The 25,377-nt window shown below is 42.0% G+C and overlaps 1 protein-coding gene and 1 pseudogene across 5 annotated transcripts in view; both read right to left on the bottom strand.

Annotated features, from left to right (window-relative positions):
• LOC132885878 (uncharacterized) overlaps positions 1 to 17,016 on the bottom strand; it is a 38,607-nt gene extending 21,591 nt beyond the window's left edge. For 4 of the 5 annotated variants that reach the window (XM_060920402.1, XM_060920400.1, XM_060920401.1 and 1 more), the window contains exons 1-2: positions 16,867 to 17,016; positions 7,727 to 7,792 (exon numbers count right to left, since the gene is read on the bottom strand). In XM_060920402.1, the coding sequence (XP_060776385.1) occupies positions 7,727 to 7,792; positions 16,867 to 16,999 (199 nt within the window). In that variant the 5' untranslated portion in view covers positions 17,000 to 17,016. Of the gene's footprint in view, positions 1 to 7,726; positions 7,793 to 16,479; positions 16,555 to 16,866 lie in introns of those variants that run through there. The other variant, XM_060920404.1, reaches the window with a different exon arrangement.
• Positions 17,017 to 21,988: 4,972 nt separating this feature from the next.
• LOC132885834 (C-C chemokine receptor type 5-like) lies at positions 21,989 to 23,864 on the bottom strand (annotated as a pseudogene).
• Positions 23,865 to 25,377: the final 1,513 nt, after the last annotated feature.

Here is a 25,377-nt window from a genome sequence, read left to right as displayed (position 1 = left end):
TTATTTTTTCTTCTTTTCTTTCTCTCTCGCACTTGCCGAGGCTTGTGACCTGCAAGAATTTTCTGCAGCCCATCATTGCAATAAAGGTATAATATTACCAAATCACATCTCCCTCCATTCCCTCTCATCTTCCCATCTTGAATATATTTTTACAGATGGAGTGACTCTTCTGCTGCAGTTCTTCTTGTCCTCATTTTAAAGATGGAAGACTTACTTGCTTAAGGCTGTCCATCGATATCGATGATGACGTCACTCCATGTCGTCTCTCTCTTGGTGAGTTCTTTGATGACTGATCAGTCCAATTCGGGCGGCAAGGACTCGGCCGCACACATCACATACGTGGTTGGACTGGCTGATGGTGTTTTACTCTTCTGGCATGCGGACGGTGTGTCCGACCCATCTGAGCTGCCTGTGCAGGAGTATGGTCTCTAGCAGCTCAATGTTGGCCCTATGTCAGATCTCTATATGAGGGACCTTGTGCCACCACTTGAGGCCCAGTATTCTCTGGAGGCAATGGGTATGGAAGTGTTCGAGGGTGCGAATGTGGTGTCTGTATTGAGTCCACGTTTCGCTGGCGTACAGCAAGATTGAGAGGCAGACCGCCCTGTAGACAGCAATCTTGGTCTTGATTGTCAGGTTTCTGTTTAGGAAGCCTTTACTTGCAAGTTTACCAAAGGATGCAGATGCTAGTCCTATATGCAGTTGTACTTCATCTGTTATGTCGCAGTTGGCATTCAGCGTTGATCCAAGGTAGATGAAGGAGTGCACGTTCTTCAGTGTGGTGTTCTTGATCTGGAAGTTTGTTGGGGCTGTGTGGGATGCTCTTTGACTCATGACTTCAGTCTTCCTCATGTTGATACTGAGCCCAGCCCATGTGTAAGCATTGTCCAGGGCATTGAGGCTCCTCTGCATTCCTTCAGCTGTGCAACTGGCAACAGCAGCATCGTCTGCATACTGCAGTTCGAGAATAGCCTCTTGTTGGACTTTTGTTGGTGCTCTGAGTCTGCGCAGGTTGAACAGGTTGCCGTCAAGTCTGTAGGTTAATGGGACATAGTCCTCTGGGTTTGTCGTTCTTTGCTGCCAGCATCACTGCAGTAAGGAACAAGTTGAAGATCACGGGTGCAATCACACAGCCTTGCCTGACACCGGTGCATACAGGAAATGCATCAGACTTTTCTCCTCCGCCCAAAACCCTTACCACGGCTCCGTCATGCAGTGACTTCAGTACAGCTAAGAACTTGCTGGGGCAGCCAAAGCGCTTAAGCACTTCCCACAACAGAGGTCTATTCACTGTGTCAAAGGCCTTAGTAAGGTCAATGAAGACCATATAGAGGTCTTGATGTTGTTCCCTGCATTTTTCCTGGATCTGCCTCGCTACAAATATCATGTCCGTGGTGCATCAGTCTTTTCTAAACCCACACTGGCTTTCTGGTAGTACATATTCAGCTGCAGTTTTGATTAGTCTCAGCAGCAGTATCCTTGTGAGTACTTTCCCAGCACACAATAGAAGAGAGATGCCTCTGCTGTTACTACAATCTGCGCTATCTCCCTTCTTCTTGTAGATGCTCACAAGCTCAGAGTCTTTCCATTGTTGAGGGATACATCCAGAATTCCAGGCAGCAGTGATGAATGAGCCTTTCGCCCGTAGTCAGCTGGGATAGGCTCCAGCTTGCCTGCGACCCTGTAGAAGGATAAAGCGGCTTGAGAGAATGAGATGAGTGATGAATGAGTGGAGGCAGTGAACAACTGGCTCACCCCCAGCTCTCAGAATTTCTCCAGGCACTCCATCAGGTCCTGCGGCTTTGTTGTTCTTGAGAGAGTTCACTGCCGCTTGTACTTCACTAACTATTGGCAGATCATCCATCTCTGTCATTGGTGGGAGCTCTGGGATGTCCTCCAGAATGCTGTTGTCCATGTCTGTTTAAGAGCTGTTTATAGTGCTCTGCCCAGCGAGCGAGAATGGCAGTTTTTTCAGTAATAAGCGTTGAACCATCAGCGGTCCGAACGGGGAAGTATGACCCACGTCTTGGTCCATACGCTGCTTTGAGAGCACTATAGAAGCCCTGCTGGTTGCCACTATCTGCAAATCCCTGAATCTCTTTAGCCAAGTTTGACCACCAGTCGTTTTTCATCTTTCTAAGCTCGCGTTGAGCGTGGGACCGCAGTGCTGTTAGTTTGACACAGTTAGCTGGGGTTGGGTTTCTGAGTATGGTGGCGTGGGCTTTGTGCTGTTCTGTAAGGAGGGTATGGATGTCTGTTCTCTGTTCGTCGAACCAATCCCTATTACGCTTGGTACTTGTACCAAGGACTCTGCGGGCAGTGGTGATTAAGGTGCTAGCCACACTTTCCCAGGCTTCAGAGAGATGTTCCATGCTGGGAGGAGTTTCATCAAGGTTGACGGTGATGCAGTGTTCAAGTTCCGTTTGTAGCTCGGCATACTTTGCCTGGTCCTTGAGTGTCTGAAAGTTGAGCCTACCAGGTCTTGAGGTACAGTGGTGCTGCTTCAGTATATGTAGTTTGAGCTGTGTACGTACCATTCTGTGATCTGTCCAGGCATTGGCACCTCTCATAACTCGTGTGAGTTTGACATCTTGACGATCACGTTGTTGTACAAGCACATAGTCCAGCAGGTGCCATTTCTTGGATCTAGGATGCATCCAGGTGGTCTTGTGTAGGGTGCACAGCTTAAACAATGAATTTGTAATGACAAGTGAGTGTTCAGAGCAGAGAGTAAGAAGATGCAGACCATTAACATTACAGTTTCCCACACTATGGCCACCTAGCACTCCTTTCCACAGGTGCTGACTGGTGCCGACGCGTGCGTTAAAATCACCCATGATGGCTAACTTGTCTGCAGGAGGCGCTGCTCTGATTGCCGCATCAAGAGAGTTGTAGAACTCGTCTTTGTCTGCTTCGTTGGCCACTAGTGTGGGTGCGTATATGCTGATGATTGTCAGGTATCTGTTGTTCTGGACTGGGAGGCACCAGGTCATCACTCTCTCATTGATTCCCTGTGGATCTGCTGGTATGGATCGCAGGAGCTCTGTCCATACTGCTATGCTCCATGTAGCCTTCTGTCAGTTTCGGGTAGTCCTTTCCAAAAGAAGGTATAGCCCTCGCCCTCCTCAGTTAGGGAACCTTCATCTGCCAGCCTGGTCTCAGCCAGCACTGCAATATCAATGCCGTATCTGCAAAGTTCTGCTGCAACCAGGGCAGTTTGTCGTTCGGGACACTCAGATTGGTCTGAGTCCAGGAAGGTGCAGATATTCCAACTCGTAAGTGTCAGGTCTAAAGTCTTTGTCTTTGTTGTATTTCGGCCACAACAACTGGAATGCCATGACGGGAGTGGCAACCCGTCCATGGCAAACCGTTTTAAAGATGGAAGAAGGTATGTTCTGGTTTACATTTTTGCATTGCTTTTTGTTAAATCAGCATCTCTAACAAGCTCCAAAACTGTGGCCACACACCAATACAGACATGAATATGAGCACCAACACCGACACTCGTTAGTGTCTAATTAAAGCTGTAGTTTCGTAATCTCGAGCGGTGCAGAGAGAGATGATGTTCTCTAGAGGGTCACGGTTCCAGAAATGGGTCAATGTCAACTGAAATAACTTCTGAAAACCATCAAGCTCACCATCATTTGTTCTGCTGAAGCAAATACTTCCTCTGTTATTCTCTCTTCATGCAGATTTTGTTAAAAACTTCCAAAACGATCACATGCTCTCGTAAAACTGTCATTCATCAGTCAGAAAAATACAGAGAAGTGTGTGGAAGTCACAAAAAAAAAATCAACCAAGCACAGAGAGCATGGAGTCAGTGCTAAATAAATGCTGAGGTGATGAGATGAGGGCGGCACGGTGGTGTAGTGGTTAACGCTGTCGCCTCACAGCAAGAAGGTCCTGGGTTCGAGCCCCGGGGCCGGCGAGGGCCTTTCTGTGTGGAGTTTGCATGTTCTCCCCGTGTCCGCGTGGGTTTCCTCCGGGTGCTCCGGTTTCCCCCAAAGTCCAAAGACATGCAGGTTAGGTTAACTGGTGACTCTAAATTGACCGTAGATGTGAGTGTGAATGGTTGTCTGTGTCTATGTGTCAGCCCTGTGATGACCTGGCGACTTGTCCAGGGTGTACCCCGCCTTTCGCCCATAGTCAGCTGGGATAGGCTCCAGCTTGCCTGCGACCCTGTAGAAGGATAAAGCGGCTAGAGATAATGAGATGAGATGAGTGATGAGATGAAGAACTGGTTTAAAATAGTTTGTGTCCAGAGATTGTTTTCTTCAAATCTCCAGAGCAGATGGCATTTCTGCAGCACTACATCCCTGTTCTTTAGGTCAGTTTAACAGCTTGCAAAAACAAAACAACAAAAAAAAATGCCACTGAGACCCAAAAACACACACCATGTTTGAGTCACTTCCTGCAGTAAAGTCGATTCAGAGTCGAATCACTTTCACTTGGAAACGACAGACACTGAGAACCTCACTCACATGAGTTCTACTAACTAAAGAACCACATGAAGCTGGAGAACACACCAGGGATCCACCCAAACACACCAAACACAGCGTATGTGAACGAACTGTTCTGACTCGCAACACTGAATTCAGAAAACAGAAAGACTTTTCCTGAACTGAATCAGTGCTGAGGCTCTGAATGACCCTGGGAATCGGAACAGTGGGTGAGGAACATCATCGAGGAGCGATGAAAGACTTCTGACACCATTGTTATTGTTTTATTGTTGTTCCCAAACCCATTCAATCATTTAGCAGCTTTGCTTCAGGCAAATTCTCCAGTCTTCTGTCTTTGCATTCAGATAAAAATGACCAGCTTTACTGCACGGTAAAAATGTAGCTTTACTGCATCGTAAAATCTCGCAATCTGGCCTCAAATTTCAGCTTTTCATGCTAGCGTCATTCAGTTTACATTAAAATGGAGAACCTCAGATGTCTTCTCTTATCACGGATGGAATTTGCATGTGAAACAACAGTGCAAATAAGAAAGTCTGGTTGTGGCACACTGTTCAATCATCGTCCTTGTTAAATCCTAAATTACAGATACAGTCACTGGGAGCTTCAGCGTTAAAGCCTTCTCTCTTATTTAAAGAAAATGTTTTGAATTTAATGATCATGTCATATCTCAGAGATGAATGGAGTGAAGGCTGCCAAACTGACATTAATTTATGCTCCCTCCCTCCTGCTCTCTCTTTCTTTCTCTCTCGCTCTCTCTCTCTCATTTCTTTTTTCTTCTTTTCTTTCTCTCTCGCACTTGCCGAAGCTTGTGACCTGCAAGAATTTTCTGCAGCCCATCATTGCAATAAAGGTATAATATTACCAAATCACATCTCCCTCCATTCCCTCTCATCTTCCCGTCTCGAATATATTTTTACAGATGGAGCGACTCTGCTTCTGCAGTTCTTCTTGTCCTCATTTTAAAGATGGAAGAAGGTATGTTCTGGTTTACATTTTTGCATCGTTTTTTGTTAAATCAGCATCTCTAACAAGCTCCAAAACTGTGGCCACACACCAGCACAGACATGAACATGAACACTAATACTGACACTGACACTCATTAGTGTCTAAATAAAGCCGTAGTTTCGTAATCTCGAGCCGTGTAGAGAGAGACGATGTTCTCGGGAGGGTCATGGTTCCCGAAATGGGTCAAAGTCAACTGAAATAACTTCTGAAAATCATCGAGCTCTCCATCGTTTGTTCTGCTGAAGCAAATACTTCTTCTGTTATTCTCTGTTCATGCAGATTTTGTTAAAAACGTCCAAAACGAGCACATGCTTTCAGAAGCGTAGATCATGTGCTGCAGTGATGGTTCACATTACAGCATTACAGCAGGCCATCCATCCATTATCTGTAGCCGCTTATCCTGTCCTACAGGGTCGCAGGCAAGCTGGAGCCTATCCCAGCTGACTACGGGCGAAAGGCGGGGTACACCCTGGACAAGTCGCCAGGTCATCGCAGGGCTAACACAGAGACACAGACAACCATTCACGCTCACATTCACACCTACGGTCAATTTAGAGCCACCAATTAGCCTAACCTGCATGTCTTTGGACTGTGGGGGAAACCAGAGCACCCGGAGGAAACCCACGCGGACACGGGGAGAACATGCAAACTCCACACAGAAAGGTCCTCGCTGGCCGCTGGGCTCGAACCCAGGACCTTCTTGCTGTGAGGCAACAGCGCTAACCACTACACCTCCATGCCGCCTTACAGCAGTCCACTTTTACAAATTATTCACTTGATACACATCAATAAAGATCTAAATTTAGCATCTGATCAATGCTATCAGTCTGAGGAACCTGTCAGTGATGGTGGATCAGGAACACGAGGTCATGTTTCACTTCATATTACTAATAATGAAAAAAATTCTGAAAAACTCAACAATACATGAAACGAAAAATTCACCGGGACGATCTGCGTTTTAATCCAAGATTGTGAACATGTTGTCTATCTTCACTTTAGTTAACGCTTTCCTACTTTACCCACAATTCCGTGTTGATAGCGGTGCAGTGGAATTTTTATTCCTCAGTCAATTTCCACCTAAAAACAGCGATGCAGTGGCACTGTAGTGATTTAGTCTGTTCAGTTCTCTCTCCTCACAGCATCAACCAACAGATTATCTCATTCATTATCTCTAGCCGCTTTATCCTTCTACAGGGTCACAGGCAAGCTGGAGCCTATCCCAGCTGACTACGGGCGAAAGGCGGGGTACACCCTGGACAAGTCGCCAGGTCATCACAGGGCTGACACATAGACACAGACAACCATTCACACTCACATTCACACCTATGGTCAATTTAGAGTCACCAGTTAACCTAACCTGCATGTCTTTGGACTGTGGGGGAAACCGGAGCACCCGGAGGAAACCCACGCGGACACGGGGAGAACATGCAAACTCCACACAGAAAGGCCCTCGCCGGCCCCGGGGCTCGAACCCAGGACCTTCTTGCTGTGAGGCGACAGCGCTAACCACTACACCACCGTGCCGCCCACCAACAGATTATCACCAAGATTATGAAACACAGCACAAATATTTCTATTTAAAAAGATTTCATGTGTTTCAGGATGGAGTTTTCTTTAAATGTTTCCTCCTGAATAATCACAGCTCTGTCTTGGACTCATTATTTGTGTTTATGTCTCTCCTGTCAGTCATGTTACAGACACGCCCCGAAGAACCCTTCACTCCACACTCATTTTTACGACTCAGGGCAGAATTTACAGTGTCATCAGATACTACTGCTATTAAAAAAAATGGATCTGTTTCAAAAAAAGTGGACAACAAAAGAAATTAAACACATTCATCTGATTTGGAGAAAAAACACATCATTAGAAATAAAAACATTAATCTGTGGAGGTCAGTGACTGTAGAAAAGCTTTAATAGGCACAGAAGCAGCACACAGATGGGTCGTAGGTCGCAGTCAGAAATTCAGGAGAATGTTTTGTCATGTCTTGTATCTGCATGCGCATCAAGCAGATTGTCTTGTTTGTAAGATGATCACAGAGGAAGAAAAGAAGACAATCATTCACTGAAACTCACAGGTCTCGACACACTGCAGCATTCCACACGTTCAACTCACTCACTAGAGTTTCTCAAGCGAGAAAAACCTTCCAGCAGCTTGAATGAAGACTAATAAGTGACTGTCTCTGAACTGGCTGTAACATGATCATCATACAAATCCTGTGCTCTTACAGGGGATTAAATTAACCCCACTAAGGGCACTTACCTTGTACACTTGGCCGTATGTTCCATTTCCCACAAGCTCCACCAGCTCGAAGATTCCCGCAGGATCCTGACGAGAAAAAAACATAAAACAAAACACACAGATTAGCTGCTATTATCTTTCACACCAGAGCATCAGAGAGATTAATACATAATCTGTAAACTACACACACGCGCTGACGGGAGCTCATCACTTCAGGAAACTGCAAATTCAAATGAGAAAAGCAGATAATTGAATAAAGAACATTCAACTCATTAAATTTCACAGTTATTCTGTTTAGAGTTGAGCAATACAGAGAAAATTCGAGATCTATATCACCATCAGGTAAATAATAAACACTGTTACACCCTGAATGTGATTATTTTCCTCTAACAGCAAGTCCCTGAGTGTTTTATTTGCCTCACAGCAAATTAAAACGCTGGCAAGGCAAGTCCTTCCACACACACTCAGAAAAAATTAGAACATTACAAGCAGGGGTTAAATTGGGCCGGGGCTGTCCGGGGCTGAGCCCCGGCACATAAGCTCGGAGCGGATGGCATATGATCACGCACACATCAAAAGCAACAAACCCTTTTCACGATGTTCAGTCCTGAATAATTAAATATCATTTTATTAATCAATAAACCCATGACTTTTATGAGATAGATCATAGTTTTCCTGATAACAAGACGACCTGTCAAAGCTATTTAGAACAGAACTTGCAATCAGAGATTCTGGTTTCTGGAACACCGCGTGGGTTGTCAATTCCGCTTTTTATAAGCGACTTTGGGGTTGCTTTTTTTGTGAGCTCGCTTTAAAAAAAAATCAGAAGTTGTGGTTTGCGGGTTTTTGGGCTTGTGTTTCAGCGTTGTGACTTGTTTATAATTTTCTCCGTACACCGTCTCCCCTTTTACCTGCATACGAACATAATCATTATCATATTTTTTATTATTAAAAACAAAATATCAAATAATACTGAAGAGGGGAAAAATAATACTGATCTAAATATGTTGTGTTTTTATTTTTAGACAGTATGTGTTTAGTAAAACACATACTGTCTAAAAATAAAAACACAACATATTTAGATCAGTATTATTTTTTCCCCTCTTCAGTATTATTTGATATTTTGTTTTTAATAATAAAAAATGATAATGATTATGTTCACTGTATTGTTAATATTATTAGTGTTTTATTATTTATTGTTAATATTTAATTTAATGTTAATTTATTATTATTTATTGTTAATATTATTAGTGTATTATTAGTGTAATTATTATTGTTATTATGTATTCAATTATTTATTTGGCATGTGGTGCTTTTTGTATTGTCTAGAACATACATAAGATGAGCATATTATAGCAGCAAAATAGAAGCACAATCATTTGAATGCAGCTTCTATTTTGCTGCTATAATATGCTCATCTTATGTATGTTCTAGACAATACAGAAAGCACCACATGCCAAATAAATAATTGAATACATAATAATAACAATAATAATAAATGCTTCCAATGTTATAGTGTTGTTTGTATTTGGTTGCATTCACTGCATGAATATATTTGATTGACAATTTGACTGACAGTGTTTTGGCATATTTAACATTTATCCTCCAAAATAAATCAACTGTTTTGGTTTAAGATTGTGCAAGCCTTCAAATTTTCTCACTGAACATTTCTCCTTCACATTTTTCACCTGTAGGCATGTGACAAGATTTAACATGATATTGCTCAACGTACCTCTGTAAAGTCAGCTAACAACTTATTAAAATGCACCAGAATTCAGCAAATAACATGTATGATAATAAAAAACTTCTGGGGGAGGACCCCCAGACCCCCCACTAATCATTTCCTTCAAACCAATGTACAACAACCTGTACAATCTGTTACATTGGCCAACCAATCTACATTCAAACTGCCATAATGTGTAGGGGGGCACTACAAGACACACATAGGCCTACAACACACAGATAAGGTGTATATCTCTGTGCAATATGATATGGTTATCAAATTAGAGGGTTATTTTCCAAAAAGTATATTGGGGCAGGGCGGCGGGGGCAGGGGCGGGTACGAGGCAGAGCCCCCCCACATAACCAATCCCAATTTAACCCCTGATTACAAGTCCTTCAGGGAACGCTTCAAAGATGGCCTGTTTCCTTCAGAAAGTGTTCTAAGCACAACCTTTTTAGAAAGCTCTTAATTATTCAGTACCTTTTACAGAAGAACAGCGTAGAAGAGCTGTTTTAAATTTGGTTTGTTTCATGATTATTAAATGTTAACACAATAAGCATACATATATATATATATATATATATATATATATATATATATATATATATATAAAATACTACCGTTCAAAAGTTTGGGGTCACTTTGAAATGTCCTTATTTTTGAAAGAAAAGCACTGTTCTTTTCAATGAAGATCACTTTAAACTAATCAGAAATACACTCTATACATTGCTAATGTGGTAAATGACTATTCTAGCTGCAAATGTCTGGTTTTTGGTGCAATATCTCCATAGGTGTATAGAGGCCCATTTCCAGCAACTATCACTCCAGTGTTCTAATGGTACAATGTGTTTGCTCATTGCCTCAGAAAGCTAATGTATGATTAGAAAACCCTTGTACAATCATGTTAGCACAGCTGAAAACAGTTTAGCTCTTTAGAAAAACTATAAAACTGACCTTCCTTTGAGCAGATTGAGTTTCTGGAGCATCACATTTGTGGGGTCGATTAAATGCTCAAAATGGCCAGAAAAATATCTTGACTATATTTTCTATTCATTTTACAACTTATGGTGGTAAATAAAAGTGTGACTTTTCATGGAAAACACAAAATTGTCTGGGTGACCCCAAACTTTTGAACGGTAGTGTATGCACTAAAAGACACAGGAGATGATCACATCACAGGACAGAACCATCCCCAAGTCCATTTACCAAGCCAGTGTGTTAGTTCGTGTTATTCAGGGTTTTGTCCACGCTGAGAAACTCAGGTGATTATAACTAAACCTGCTGTTGCAGTTTGAATAAAAGGTTAAATATAAACCAGAAGAACTCAAATCAGATCAGGCTTGTAGTACTCGAGTCCAACTTGTGCCCTAATTTTAAGGATACGTGACTCAACTTGGACTTGAGCACTGATAACTCGAACTCGGACACGTGCATTAACTACATTCGGACTCGTAAATCGGAAACGATGACTCGGATTGTTTATTTTTTGTAACATGCCATAATAATTTGGCATAAGATGTTTGTCTACATTAATTTTCATACAAATTTTGTGCAAGAGAATGCACATTCACCTGTTCATACGTCATGTTGAGGAACAAACTAATTTTAATGGCGCTAAAATGCCTGGAGAGAACGCCCCTAGGATTGTCCCCATTGCTTATACAGACTTCTCATGCAGTGGGAAAAAATACGCTGCTATGTGTTCCATATGTAGAAGAACTATCAAGGAGACGATGGGGACAATCTCAAACTTCAATCATCATTTGTTAAGACTCCACCCAAAGTGGCACGTCATGTTCATTGCCCTGTTGATAGCGGGGCTTGCTGAGTAATGAACTCACTCGTGTTAACCCTCTCTCATGTTATTTGCCCTGTTGATAGTGGGCGGGGCTTGCTGAGAGATGAACAAGCTTTTTATCTGTATCCTGTTAACTAAAATGGGGCAGTCAAGCAGTAACGTTAGTCCAACACAGTAGCAGAGATGCTTTCACATAAAGGCAGCAACAGCCATCATCAAATGGTGCCGTTGGAGTCTTGTTCTCAGACTCGACTTGGATTCGACTCAGATCAATAGTGGACTCGACTCAGGCTACATCCACACGACAACGGCAACGAGATGTTATTTAAAAATATATCGCGTCCAAATGGGCAACGATCAGTAAAATATCAGGTCCATATGGCAACGCAACGCTTGCTGAAAATGATGCAATACACATGCCACACCTCTAGGGGCACTGTAAGACGGTCCCTTCGGAGACACCAGAACAATAGAAGAAGTAAGGACACATGCGCATAAACTATTATGCGCGAGACTTCATATTAGCCACAAAGTCAGGAAAATCTGTTCGTAAAATTACATTATAATGACCAAATACAATGAAAAGTATTTTTCCAGTCTCACCTGTGAAAGGTAATCCCATGTGATCTCGTTTGGACGGCAAACCTGTTGGTACAGTTAAACGCAGCTAATTTATTCTCCGCTTTGACCAATCCAATATGGCGGCGAGGATGACGTATGATTCTACGTGGAAGGCGGCGTCTTTAATGGTCCGGAATAAATTGAATGCTACACGTTGATGGATTAATTTGTTGTTTCTCACCTGTGAAAGGTAATCCCATGTGATCTCGTTTGGACGGTAAACCTGTTGGTACAGTTAAACGCAGCACATGAATCTTTATTCTCCGCTTTGACCTATCCAATATGGTGGCGAGGATGACGTATGATTCTACGCGGAAGGCGGCGTCTTTAATGGTCCGGAATAAATTGAATGCTACATGTTGATGGATTAATTTGCTCTTCTACGCCCTTTTTGAGGAATGTATTGTAGGACTTAAACCAACATCTGAAGAGGTGAGATCGCTCCTTTTTTTCCCTATTTTTGCTGGCGGGATTGACTCTGCCCTAAGGGCTATTCTCTCTCTCTCTCTCTCTCTCTCTCTCTCTCTCTCTCTCTCTCTCACTTTGCACCATTACACAATAAATATTCACAGTGAAAATATTTTGTAAGCGCGTTTCATGAACCAAGTTATAGGATTTGTTGACAACTCGCATCGAGTTCGTTACACTTCTACCCGGCGTGAAGCACTCACAGTCATGTGGTTGTGACATCATCATAAACAAATCCGTTCTACTCATCCAGACGACTTCACAACGGCAACGTTGCCAGATCTTTCCACTCTGGAACCCGTTCTCAAAAAGATTGAGTTTTGGGCACCCAAAACGCCGGTGCCGTGTGGACGCCAGGCCTAAACGATAAGCAATTGTATCGGAGTCACCTGAATCCGTTGCCGTGTGGACACGGCCTCAGACTCGACTTGGATCGGTCGTGGACTCGACTCGAATCAAGAGTGGACTCGACTTGGATCAGTAGTGGACTTGACTCGGATCAGTAGTTGACGCGACTCGAATCAATAGTGGACTTGACTCGGATCAGAAGTGGACTCAACTAGGACTCGACTCGGATCAATAGTGGACTCGACTCGGACTCAACTTGGATCAATAGTGGACTCGACTCAGATCAATGGCGGACTTGACTTGGATCAATAGTGGACTCGACTCGGACTCAACTCGGATCAATAGTGGACTTGACTTGGATCAATAGTGGACTCGACTCGGACTCAACTCGGATCAATAGTGGACTTGACTTGGACTCGACTCGGATCAGTAGTGGACTTGACTTGGACTCAACTCGGATCAGTAGTGAACTCGATTCAGACTCAAATCATTTTCCTCAATAAATAAATGACCAAATATAATATTTTTATCTCATTTGTTTAAAAGGGTTCTCTTTATCTACTTTTAGGACTTGTGTGAAAATCTGATGTTGTTTTAGGTCATATTTATGCAGAAATATAGAAAATTCTAAAGGGTTCACAAACTTTCAAGCGCCACTTGATGTGGGGTGTGTGTAGGGGTGTGTGGGTATGTGGGGCTGTGTGTGTGTGTGTGTGTGTGTGTGTGTGTGTGTGTGTGTGTATTGTGTTACTGGAGGTGTGAGGCCCATAAAATATTGAAATGGGAGAGCAAGCTTTCTAAACTAGTCAACAATGGATCAAAAATTAACTGTGGCTACAGAGACAGAGATCTTCACACCTTTTGGTGTCTCCAGAGACAGCAGGTCTGTGGGAATCCCAACACATTCTGAAGCTTAAAACCACAAGCTAGAGACAAAATTCTCTCACATATGGTCCTCGTACCAGGACACACTGGTGGGATTTGATGGAATTCCATCAACAATCTAATAGAATTTTATATCCTCATTTTTTTTGTTTGTTTGTTTCAACAAGTAAAGACATATAATGTATAAACTGTCCTTTGTAAATTGACTGATACTGTAAATAATGTGTCAGCTTCTCACAGGATGTGCTTTTTGTAAATAAAATGTCAATGCAGGTCGTTGATGCTGAAATATGTGTAATTTTATCTGCGGTATCAATATAATGGGCCAGCAATATTAGTTGTGATGCTTTAAATCTCTGCTTTAACTTAAGCGACTTTCCAATACCAAGGTGGTTGTTTTGTTACATTCATAGTAACTATATCATCAACTGAGTAGCACAACCAGTTAAGAGTTTCTGAAGACTATGGATTAATATTTTGATTAAAGTACAAGAAATGGGTTCAAGATTTTTCATCACTTTTAAACAATTTACAGTAAATTCAACTGAGAGTAACTGCTATACCAAACATGACACGCACCTGAACACTCATAGAGTGTCCTCATTGGAACACAGAGAATTCTCATTAGAATTTGAGTGTGGATGATGAAGTCCATAAATATATAGATTTAGTGTTCCATGAATCACTTGTTTAACATTTTTTTTTCTTAATTAGTTGCCAATACTGGGTTTCATGTACAAAATTGTATGGGCTCCTGCAGCGGATTTACTCTTAATCTTATGTTAAGTAAAAGCATTTGTAGATTTCAATGGTGAAATATTCATTTTCAGAGACCAGATAGTGTTCTAGAAAAATTTATTTTTATAAAAATACCAGATGGGCCTCCTGCGGAAGTGACTTATGCGATGACATGGCATAGTGGAAGCTTGGAGCAACTGGGCTGTGTCAGATCACAGCAAACGCATGGGAGAGTGGGTGTGGTGCAAACTGCAGACAAGCCAAAACGTGAATCAGGAATTGTAGTCAGGAACCAGGCGTGGGTCGATTGATCGGCGAACAGCACAGTGCAGGGCAGAAGAGAAGACAATGTTGGGAGAAAACAGGAACAGAAGTCTTAACAGGAAGTCAGTCAGATAAACAGAAGGCTTTGTAAAGTCAGGTACGAGACACAGAACAATACATTGTGAGAAGTCCTTGTGACTGCTGAGCTTACATGGGGTTGGTGATTGTAGGGTAATTGGCTACAGATGAAGTGATTAGAATTCTGGTGATGGGGGGCACTGTTGCTCTTGGGAAGTTTAGTCCAGAGCAGCCATGTTTGGAGGCTGCTCCAAACTCTAATTTTCAGTGCTGTCACTGACAAACACCCCCCGGCCCAGGAGCTCCCTCTGGGAGCAACCTCTTTCATTGGTCGATGTCTTTTTCTTGGTGCGGGCTTTTCAGGATGCTGGCTTTGGAATTCTTGCATGAGAAGTGGGTCTAAAACGTCCTTGGAACTGACCCAACTGCATTCCTCTGGGCTATAGCCTTCCCAGTTGACCAAGTATTCGAGGTGCCCCTGTCTGCAGCAAGAACTGAGGATTTTGTTTGCTCTGGTTTCCCCCACAGTCCAAGGAACTGCAAGTTATGTTAATTGGTGGCTCAAAATTGACTGTGGGTGTGAATGGTTGTTTGTCTCTATGTGTCAGCCCTGCAATGATCTGGCGACTTGTCCAGGGTGTACCCTGCCTCTTGCCCATAGTCAGCTGGGATAGGCTCCAGCTTGCCCATGACCCTGTGCAAGATAACCATGTCTTTGGACATGGGAAGAAGCTGGAGCATGTGGAAGAAACCCACATAGGAATGGGGAAAACATGTAAACTCCACACATTAAGGCCCCAGTCAGCCAGGAGTTTTGAACCCAGAACTTTCTTGCTGTGAGACAACAGTGCTAACCACTGCATCACAACCCATCCTTCATGACAATTATTTCGGTAATATGAAAAGACCATGTGACTGGACCTGCATTCCCGCCCACTGTCAAAGCTTGTTCCATAAAACACAAAACAAATAGTTAGACATGCAAATAAAGAAATCAAAGCATTGTGACAGTGTGACAAGTAATAATCTAAAAAGAACATTGAAATAGCACAATCTGATCCCAGCTTTTACAAATAAGTCTTTATCGCAGCTGAACACTGAGACTTATTGTTTTGACATTTTAGTTGGATCAACTAATTCATTTCCTTTGCACATGTTCCTCCTTTCATAGACTATCTTCTTCCTCTTCCCATAGCCAATAAAGACTGTACGGGCCCCACTGATGACATTTAACAGTCCATCATCGGTGTCTCTTGGGCATTTAAACTTGGCAGAGTCCATCCCTCTCCAAGCTTGATAAATGGACAGTTTAGAGTAGCCATTTAGCCTAACTGCATGTCTTTGGACTGTGGGGAAACCGGAGCACCTGGAGGAAACCCACAGCGATACAGGGAGAACATACCAACTCCATGCAGAAAGGCCCCTCTTGAGCCATGAGGTTCGAACCCAAAAAATTCTTGTTGTGAGGCAAGAGTGCTACCCACTGCACCACTGTGCGGCCCCACCTATAGGACTATTAGTTTTATGTGAGCAAAGTGATTTGTGCAATATTACTCCAAAATAAGCAGTGTCATTGATTTTTTTTTTTCCTGGCAAGATTTGAATCCAGACTCATGATTCTAAAAGCCTTCACCGTGGCAGGTTTGGAGAACATCCAATGCTTAAATCAGTTTTGGGTTTTTGTGAGAGAACAACCCAGTACAAGTGCTGTCTGTTATTCTGTCTATAACATACTTCAAGTGTACTGGGTGTGAAATCTAGATGGTATTTCAGATTAGTAAGTTCCTCCGAACTAGAATGTACTCCATGTTGGAGCAGGTACACGCCAGACAAGAATAAATATAATAATACCTGTCAACATTGTCCTTTGAGGTGAACCTGTCAAGCAATAATTTTTTCCGTTGTGTCAGTCTTTTTTCCGTTGTGTCACATATGTGAATCATATGACAAAAAAATGCGGCCAAAGAATAAAACAGAGCCATGGTTGAACGATGTCACTCGAGCATATACGTAGGCGTGAATGCAGAAGTGCTGAATGCAAGTGGAAGAAAGATAAACTGCAAATTTCTGTTGATATCTTAAACGTTACAAGTGCTGTCTGTTATTCTGTATATAACATACTTCAAGTGTACTGGGTGTGAAATCTAGATGGTATTTCAGATTAGTAAGTTCCTCCGAACTCTAATGTACTCCATGTTGGAGCAGGTACACGCCAAACAAGAATAAAGATAATAATACCTGCCAACATTGTCCTTTGAGGTGAACCTGTCAAGCAATAATTTTTTTTCCGTTGTGTCAGTCTTTCTTCCGTTGTGTCACATATATGAATCATACGACAAAAAAATGCGGCCAAAGAATAAAACTGAGCCATGGTTGAATGATGTCACTCGAGCATATACGTAGGCGTGAATACAGAAGTGCTGAATGCAAGTGGAAGAAAGATAAACTGCAAATTTCTGTTGATATCTTAAAAGACTGCTGGGTCAAATATCAAAAAATGTTAAAAATGAAAAAAACTAAATATTTTCTAATGTTGTCCAACAGAACTGCAACAATCCACACACACATTATTTAACACCATTGATACTGCCCTAAATGCACCCCAGTCTACCTGGAGTGATGCTACTCCCTCTAGCTGTGAAAATTTTTTACTGTTTTTTGTGGATACAATTTCAAGCATTAGAGCTCTTATATCTCCCCCTTGGATGATCCATCCATCTCTGTTATGTGCCCCACAGTGTTGAGCAACTTTGAGCCTGTGTCCCTGTCTCTCCTCTTGGAAACCATTGGGCAGCTGAAACCTTTAACTGGGCTTACAGACACCATCCCTCCTCGTCTCATTCAAGACACTATTGATGCCATTGGAGCCAGTATTTTAGCCGTCATAAACAGCAGTCTTACATCAGGCATTGTGCCCAGGCATTTTAAGCATGCTATTGTCCAGCCTTTAATTAAGATGCTTAACCTGGACACTTCAGTCTACTCTAATCATAGGCCTATATCCAAGCTCCCATTTTTGTCTAAATTGTTGGAGAAAATTGTATTTAAACAGCTTCAGTCTTAGTTAGACACAAATAATCTCCTAGAGCCATTTCAATCTGGTTTTAAAGCTAGTCATAGTACCGAGTCGGCACTCCTTAAAGTTTTTAATGACATGCTTCAAATCACTGATAGTGGTGACTGTGTGATCCTGGTTCTTCTTGACCTTACAGCGGCATTTGACACAGTAGATCATAACATCCTTATACACTGCCTAGAACAGTGGGTTGGCATCAAGGGAACGGCTCTTGAGTGGTTCAAGTCTTATCTTGCTGACAGAAGTTTTTTCTGTCAGCATTGGAGAATACACCTCCTCCTCAGCACCCCTCCCCTATGGGGTCCCCCAGGGGTCAATTCTTGGCCCTATCCTGTTTTCCCTTTCCCTTTTGCCATTGGGTTCCATTCTAAGAAAATATAACATCTCCTTCCACTGCTATGCAGACGATACCCAGATCTACATGCCACTGAAGCTCACAGACTCCCAGTCAGTTATAAAGCTCTTAGACTGTCTTGAGGACATTAAAGCTTGGATGTCTTTCAATTTTTTAAATCGAAATGAAAATAAAACCGAGGTTTTACTCTGCAAACCTAGTAAGGCCTGTAAAAATAGTTTGGACCTGGGCCCTCTGAGTCCTTTTGTTAAAGACTTTAAGAAATCTAGGTGTGATTTTTGACTCAGATTTCAAACTGGAGAAACAAATAAATAATGTAATCAAATCTAGTTTTTTTTTTTCCATTTAAGACTCTTATCAAGGGTCAAACCTTTTTTATCACCTGGTAATCTAGAGACTGCCATACATGCTTTTATTACATCTCACCTTGATTTATTGCAATGCACTTTACGCTGGTCTTAGCTGCTCCTCTTTGTCAAGGCTTCAACTAGTTCAAAACGCTGCGGCACAGTTCCTGACCAGAACATGCAAGCGAGAGCACATCACTCCTGTTCTTAAGTCTCTTCATTGGCTCCCTGTGTGCTTTAGGATAAATTTTTAAATTCTGTTATTTGTTTTTAAATCTCTGAAAGGACTGGCTCCACCCTACATAGCAGATCTCTTACATCTGCACACATCCACGAGATTACTGAGGTCTTCTGATCAACTACTGTTAACCATCCCTCCCTCAAGATTAAAGAGTAGAGGGGATCGTGCCTTTGCAGTCATTGGTCCTAAACTGTGGAATGAACTCCCCTTACATGTAAGGTTTGCCCCTTCAGTGCCTATTTTCAAATCCCTCCTGAAAACACATTTTTTTCTCCCTGGCTTTTGACGCTGTATGAGTGGTGTTGTGTTGTGTTGTGTTGTTCTGTGTAGTGTGTATCCCTTTTTGTGTCCTTGATTTGCTTTTAGGCCATATGTATGACTCTACTTAGTTGGACTGTTCAGCACTTCGGTCAACTGTTGTTTTTAAAGGGCTTTATAATAAACCTGAACATATAATAGGAACAAGGTGCAAAACATGATGAGCTTTTTGTAAATAAAACTATTGATATGAAAAGTTGATGCTGAAAGTGGATTATTTAAAGATACTTTGAAGTCCTTCAATATAAAGATTTAAAGATTTTTAAATTGAGACAGATGCTTGAAAGTATTATGAAAAACTTAATTTTTCCATGCTTGTTTACAACAATTTTATATCTGGAGTGCCTACCAACCCACAAACTCTGAAATAATACAACTCAAGTCAGATTATTTTGGGCTGCTTATTTCAGAAAACGTGTTTCAACAAACTGTTGAAATTTACCTGTCAGCAAAACCCTGTTTGTATATATCTGACAGTCAGTAATAGCACTGAAAACCTGAGTTCGGAGTAGCCTCCAAACATGGCCACTCCACACTACAATTCCCAAGCACCACAGCACCCTTATTCTCCAGAATTCTAGGAAGTACACCTGTTTCCCATTTCCCTAGAATTACTTCCCTATATAAGCCCAGCATTCACAAACGCTCACCGCAAAGTATCGTTCTGTGTCCCCATGCCTGATCATACTGAGCCTTCTGACAGTCTGCCTGACTTCTCATGCTTTCGACGTTGTTTATTTCTGACTTCATTTGCCATTCTGTTGCCATTCAAATGGCCTGCCCTTTGCCATTCTGTTTGTGAATCGACTGACCCTTGCCCATGCCAGATTACGTCTTCAGGTTGCTGTATTGGGTTTGGTTATGAGTTTGCGATGCACCCGCTCTCCCCTGTGCTTGCATCCGTAAGTGCCTGCACCCTGACAGGATACTTTGCCAGCAATGAATGCAGCAGAGGAAGTGAAGTAAACTGCTCTCAATGCTCAGGGGCAACTGTTAGAAGAACATCAGCAAATGATAAAGGAACATAACCCCAGAATGTCGCAGTTAATGGCTGCTTTGCAGGTCATCCTGACATGCCCCTCATCCTCCGCCGGTGCAGCCCTGATGGTTCCTCGACCCGAAAAGTATTCTGATGAGATGTCAGGGTGATCCAGCAATCCTGATGCACAATACACTCAATTTTTTGGATATTTTTGAGGCTTGTGCTCATGAAGCATTTCAAGGACCTCTGGTGCCAATTTTCTGAGTTTGACACACAATTTGATGTTTGCTCTCTGGTCTCTGTTTGAGGTCTATAGTAAAATCGAAAATGTGAACATTGTCACAAAAATGTGTGTAACACGGGTTCTGATGTTGACAGGTCCTGATGTTGAAGTTATTTATTGCTCCTGCTGCAAGTCTCAGAACTATTTGATCACACCCCATATAGGCACAAAAAAATGTCAGAGTCCAAATTAAGAGGTGCAATATAATTTAGAGAAGGTGCATAACATTTCCAAAATCCATCCATCCATTCATTATCTTTAGCCGCTTATCCTGTCCAACAGGGTCACAGGCAAGCTGGAGCCCATCCCAGCTGACTATGGGCGGCGAGAGGTGGGGTACATCCTGGACAAGTCGCCAGATCATCACAGGGCTGACACATAGAGACAAACAACCATTCACACTCACACCTATGGTTAATTTAGAGCCACCAATTAGCCTAACCTGCATGCCTTTGGACTGTGGGGGAAACCGGAGCACCCAGAGGAAACCGATGCGGACAAGGCGAGAGCGTGCAAACTCCACACAGAAAGGCCCTTGTCGAACCTGGCTCGAACCCAGGACCTTCTTGCTGTGAGGCAACAGTGCTAACCACTACACCACCATGCCACCCCATTGTCCAAGATATTCAGTAAAAATATTGTCATCCTTGCAGAAAACACCATGCTACTATGGGATTAGAAGACAATTTATCACAATTATCACAGCCACTCTCCTACATCAGTTGTATGCTATGATCATACTACATATGATATCATGACAGTGAAAAGTAAATTTTAACCATTCCAAAGGGGTACAATCGTAACTACAGAACTGAACAGCAAAAAAGTATAGCACTTCCATATTTTAAAGAGGAGCTAGTAACCTACCGTTTAAAATACTGTCTATATACAGTATTTTTCTTGAGGACCAATTGTCAGACTATGCATAAATCATCCGTGTCAATCAACTTTTTTCTTAACATCTTGTATTGACCGAATTGACCAAGACAAAAGTTTACAACAATAAGTGTCCAGATTGCTGTCTGAACATAGAAAAATATCAGCAGCTCTTTTTTTTCTTTTCATCAAGTCTTATTTGCTTAAAATCAGGACAGTTTAAAAGAAAGATGACACGTAAATAAAGTCGCCATTTTTAATCATGTCTTGTGCAATACAATTTTTGAACACCTTGGGTTTATTTATTCACTTGACCTTTTTCAGCACAAAATGATAACAGTCAAAAGAATAAAGCACCCACCAAAAAAAAAAAAAACCAAACAAACCAGGAATTATCCTTTGTCATGATTCATACCAGAGTGCTACTGAATTAATCTAATTGGTCAAAAGGGGTTAATTCATTTTCTGTAACAATTTATACATAGACTTGTTTGGAGGAAAATGTACATAATCTCAGGCTATTAATATTATTCATCATTATAGATGAAATTAATATTATTCATCATTATAGATGAATGTGTCTAATGATTGATATGCTGAAGTTTTCTGTCAATAAATGTTTGTTTAACATTTATTTATAAATTAAGATTTAATGCTCATATAATTGGTGACATTCTTCGATTATTCTTCAAATGGGCTTGTTACTTGTTGCAGGCAATATGTGCACAATTAGGTTAAAATAACCTAATTACAGAAAGCAAGTATAAACAATATAAAACAACAAATAATCATCAACCTACTTTGAAAAAATGGGAAAATCGCCAAAGTATTATGGTCTTTTTACAAACTGAAATAGGCTTTGGGGATAACAAGCGATAACAGTTACACTTTCAATTTTGTTTTTGTGCTGAAAATCAGTGAGACGCATGAGTACTTAGAGGTCGTCCTCTCTGAGGACTTGCTTTCAACTGTTGTGCAATGGCCAAAGCAAAGAGGAAACCACTCTTTCAGGATCTTTAAAAATAAATTCCTGAATTTCTGCCCCACAAAGGCATAGATTATAGGGTTGAGGCAGCAATGACAGAACACTATGGATTCCACCCACTGTATAGCCATGTGCAGGTCCTGATAGCCATGATGGCTGGTCATATAGCCAAGTTCTTGCAGGAGCTTCAGGAAGATGATGATGTTGTAGGGCATCCAGAAGAGGAAGAAAACAGTAACCAAGACCACCATGAGCCTGACAGTTTTGTGCTTCTTCTGAGACTGCATGGTCATTAAGATGGGGATGATATGCAAGTAACAGAAAAGCATCACTGAGAGAGGAATAATAAAAACAAGGATGTTCAGCTCAATGTAATGGAATGACTTCCACACTTTTCTTTCTGAATATTCCACCATGCATTTTGTTAAATTCACTTTTGAGAAAATGATATTTGGCAGAGAGACTCCCAAGCTCAGTGTCCACACAAACAAAGCACTATGCTAGCTCTGACAGACCGGTGCTTGGGGATGAGGGAGGTAGAGGTGTGGACGATGACGGAATAGCGGTCTACCGTCATGAGGATCATGAAGAAGATACTTCCATAGAAGCCCAGCATGTAGAGTGCTGTCACTGCTTGGCACATGAACTCTGGGAACGCCCAATTAGAGTTGGCAGCGTAGTCGGCCCAGAAAGGCAATGAGATAAGGAAGAGGAGGTCTGAAATGGCCAGGTTGAAGAGGCACAGATCTGACATGTTGAATGGTTTGTGATACTTGACCAGGACACACAACACCAGGCCATTGCCAATGAACCTCACAATGAAGACAATGCTGTAGACTGTAGGGAGGAAGACTCGGCTAAAGTCCATTACATTGCTGTTGTTGCAGACCTGGGGCTTGTAATCATCTGGATCTAGGTTGTAGTCGTCAGAGAAGTCATCCGCTGTTTAAGAAAATAAAATGCCTTTGTTATCTTGCATCACTAAATAATGTAAATAATATTTACATACAGTGCATTATACAGTAGTGATCAATCATCTGTTTCGAAAAATAATATAATGCAAACAATCTAAAAAAAATTCAAAATGTTAATGCAAATGTATGTTTTTCAGTGATGAATCACTGAAAGAAGAAAGCATATTGGTAGTTTATCTTCTTAATCAGCTGCTGAACATTAAAGAGTTGAACGGTAATGAGCAGGAAAGAGTTTTACACTTTTATTGTGCTGGAACACCATCTTTAAGCAGAAACCGATTCTTTTAACACTGTTCTGCAGGTTTTCAGTGGTATACAGGCTTCATAGTATACCATGGTCTAAAGATTGATGGCTTTCATGCCATGTACATTTCCTATTTCCTGTTATTTGGGGGAAAATGCAACCAAACAGAGAATTTCATCTGCACTCAAGACCGGCATCATGGGAGGCACCCCAATACCTCATATTAAAAAAGTCACTAAATCTGCTTTCTTTCATCTCCGAAACATCTCCAGACTCAGGCCCTTACTTTCAAACACAGTTACAGAGACTCTCACTCATGCCTTTATCTCCTCCCGTCTAGACTATTGCAATGCTATTCTGCTTGGTCTACCCAACAAGGCCATAGACAGACTGCAATATGTCCAGAACTCTGCTGCCAGGATCCTTACAGGTACTAGGCCCTGGCAGCACATCACCCCCATTCTCAAACAGCTTCACTGGCTCCCCATCAAATCTCGCATCATCTACAAAGTCCTCCTCCTCACTTTCAAGTCCCTTCATGGCCTGGCCCCCCATTACCTCTCTGAGCTCCTCCACCCCTATACTCCCTCAAGATCCCTGCGGTCCTCATCCAAGGGCCAGCTGGTCATTCCTCGTTCCAGACTTAAGGCCACCAGTGACAGAGCATTTCATGTAGCTGCTCCATTTCTGTGGAACAAACTACCCAACACCATTCAGCATGCCCCTTCACTGGCAGTGTTTAAGCAACATCTCAAAACACATCTTTTCTTGGAGGCCTTTGGCTGCTAGTTTCCACAAGCACATACAGTACACCTACCGGTACATACGCACCTACACACACCTACACAGATACCTTGTTAAGCGACCTTGGGTGTTTTGAAAGGCGCTATATAAAACGAAAGTATTATTATTATTATTATTATTATTATTATTAATACCTACAGGTCAAGCCTTTGGCATCATAATTAGGTTTTTCTTAATTCATTTATATCCATCATATTAAACATGAAAACCTTTTTGCTCAATTTAATGAAATAAAAACAGAAAAAAAACACATGCTGTTGGACATATTTGCATCAGGCCACATTTGGAGAATTAGCTTGATTTGTTGACATTACATTAAGAAAAGCCCGCTCATACAGTTAGCATAAGAAAGACAGTTGGCACTTGGCACTAATATGTTTGAGAGCAAGCCTGCAACTCTTCTGAAGGTAAGCATATGCATTTAATTCACTTTCTGATGCCAGCCTTGGCTTTCATGATCATTGTACAAAATGTTAAATGATTTTTGAGTCTGTCTGCATTTATTTGGGAAGAGTAGAGTATACAGTCTCTTCCAAGTGATGTTTGCATGATGCACACAATGCAGTGTGTGTGTGAAAGATTACATCCTCACCCACTGATGCAAACATGAAAACATCTCATCTCATCTCATTATCTCTAGCCACTTTATCCTGTACTACAGGGTCGCAGGCAAGCTGGAGCCTATCCCAGCTGACTACGGGCGAAAGGCGGGGTACACCCTGGACAAGTCGCCAGGTCATCACAGGGCTGACACATAGGCCAAGTTTACATTAGACCGTATCTGTCTCATTTTCTTCGCGGATGCACTGTCCGTTTACATGAAAACGCCTGGAAACGCCGGGAAACGGGAATTCACCAGGGTCCACGTATTCAATCCAGATCATGTCTGGTCCAGTGCTGTGTAAACATTGAGAATACGCAGATACGCTGTGCTAAGCTCTAGCTGGTGTCGTCATTGGACAACGTCACTGTGACATTCACCTTCCTGATTCGCTGGCGTTGGTCATGTGACGCGACTGCTGAAAAACGGCGCGGACTTCTGCCTTGTATCACCTTTCATTAAAGAGTATAAAAGTATGAAAATACTGCAAATACTGATGCAAATACTGCCCATTGTGTAGTTATGATTGTCTTTAGGCTTGCCATCCTTCCACTTGCAAGTGGTAAGTGACGCGTATGCCCGACATGCACTGAGATCACAAACACAGCAGCTCAGTCCCAAATCACTGCTCATGCACTCCACTCGCGCGTTCTGTGAGCTGCG

The sequence above is a fragment of the Neoarius graeffei genome, chromosome 5 (assembly GCF_027579695.1).
Source record: "Neoarius graeffei isolate fNeoGra1 chromosome 5, fNeoGra1.pri, whole genome shotgun sequence".
NCBI lineage: Eukaryota > Metazoa > Chordata > Actinopteri > Siluriformes > Ariidae > Neoarius > Neoarius graeffei.
Note: the sequence above shows the minus strand (reverse complement) of the source record. Positions and strands in the feature narration are given on the sequence as shown.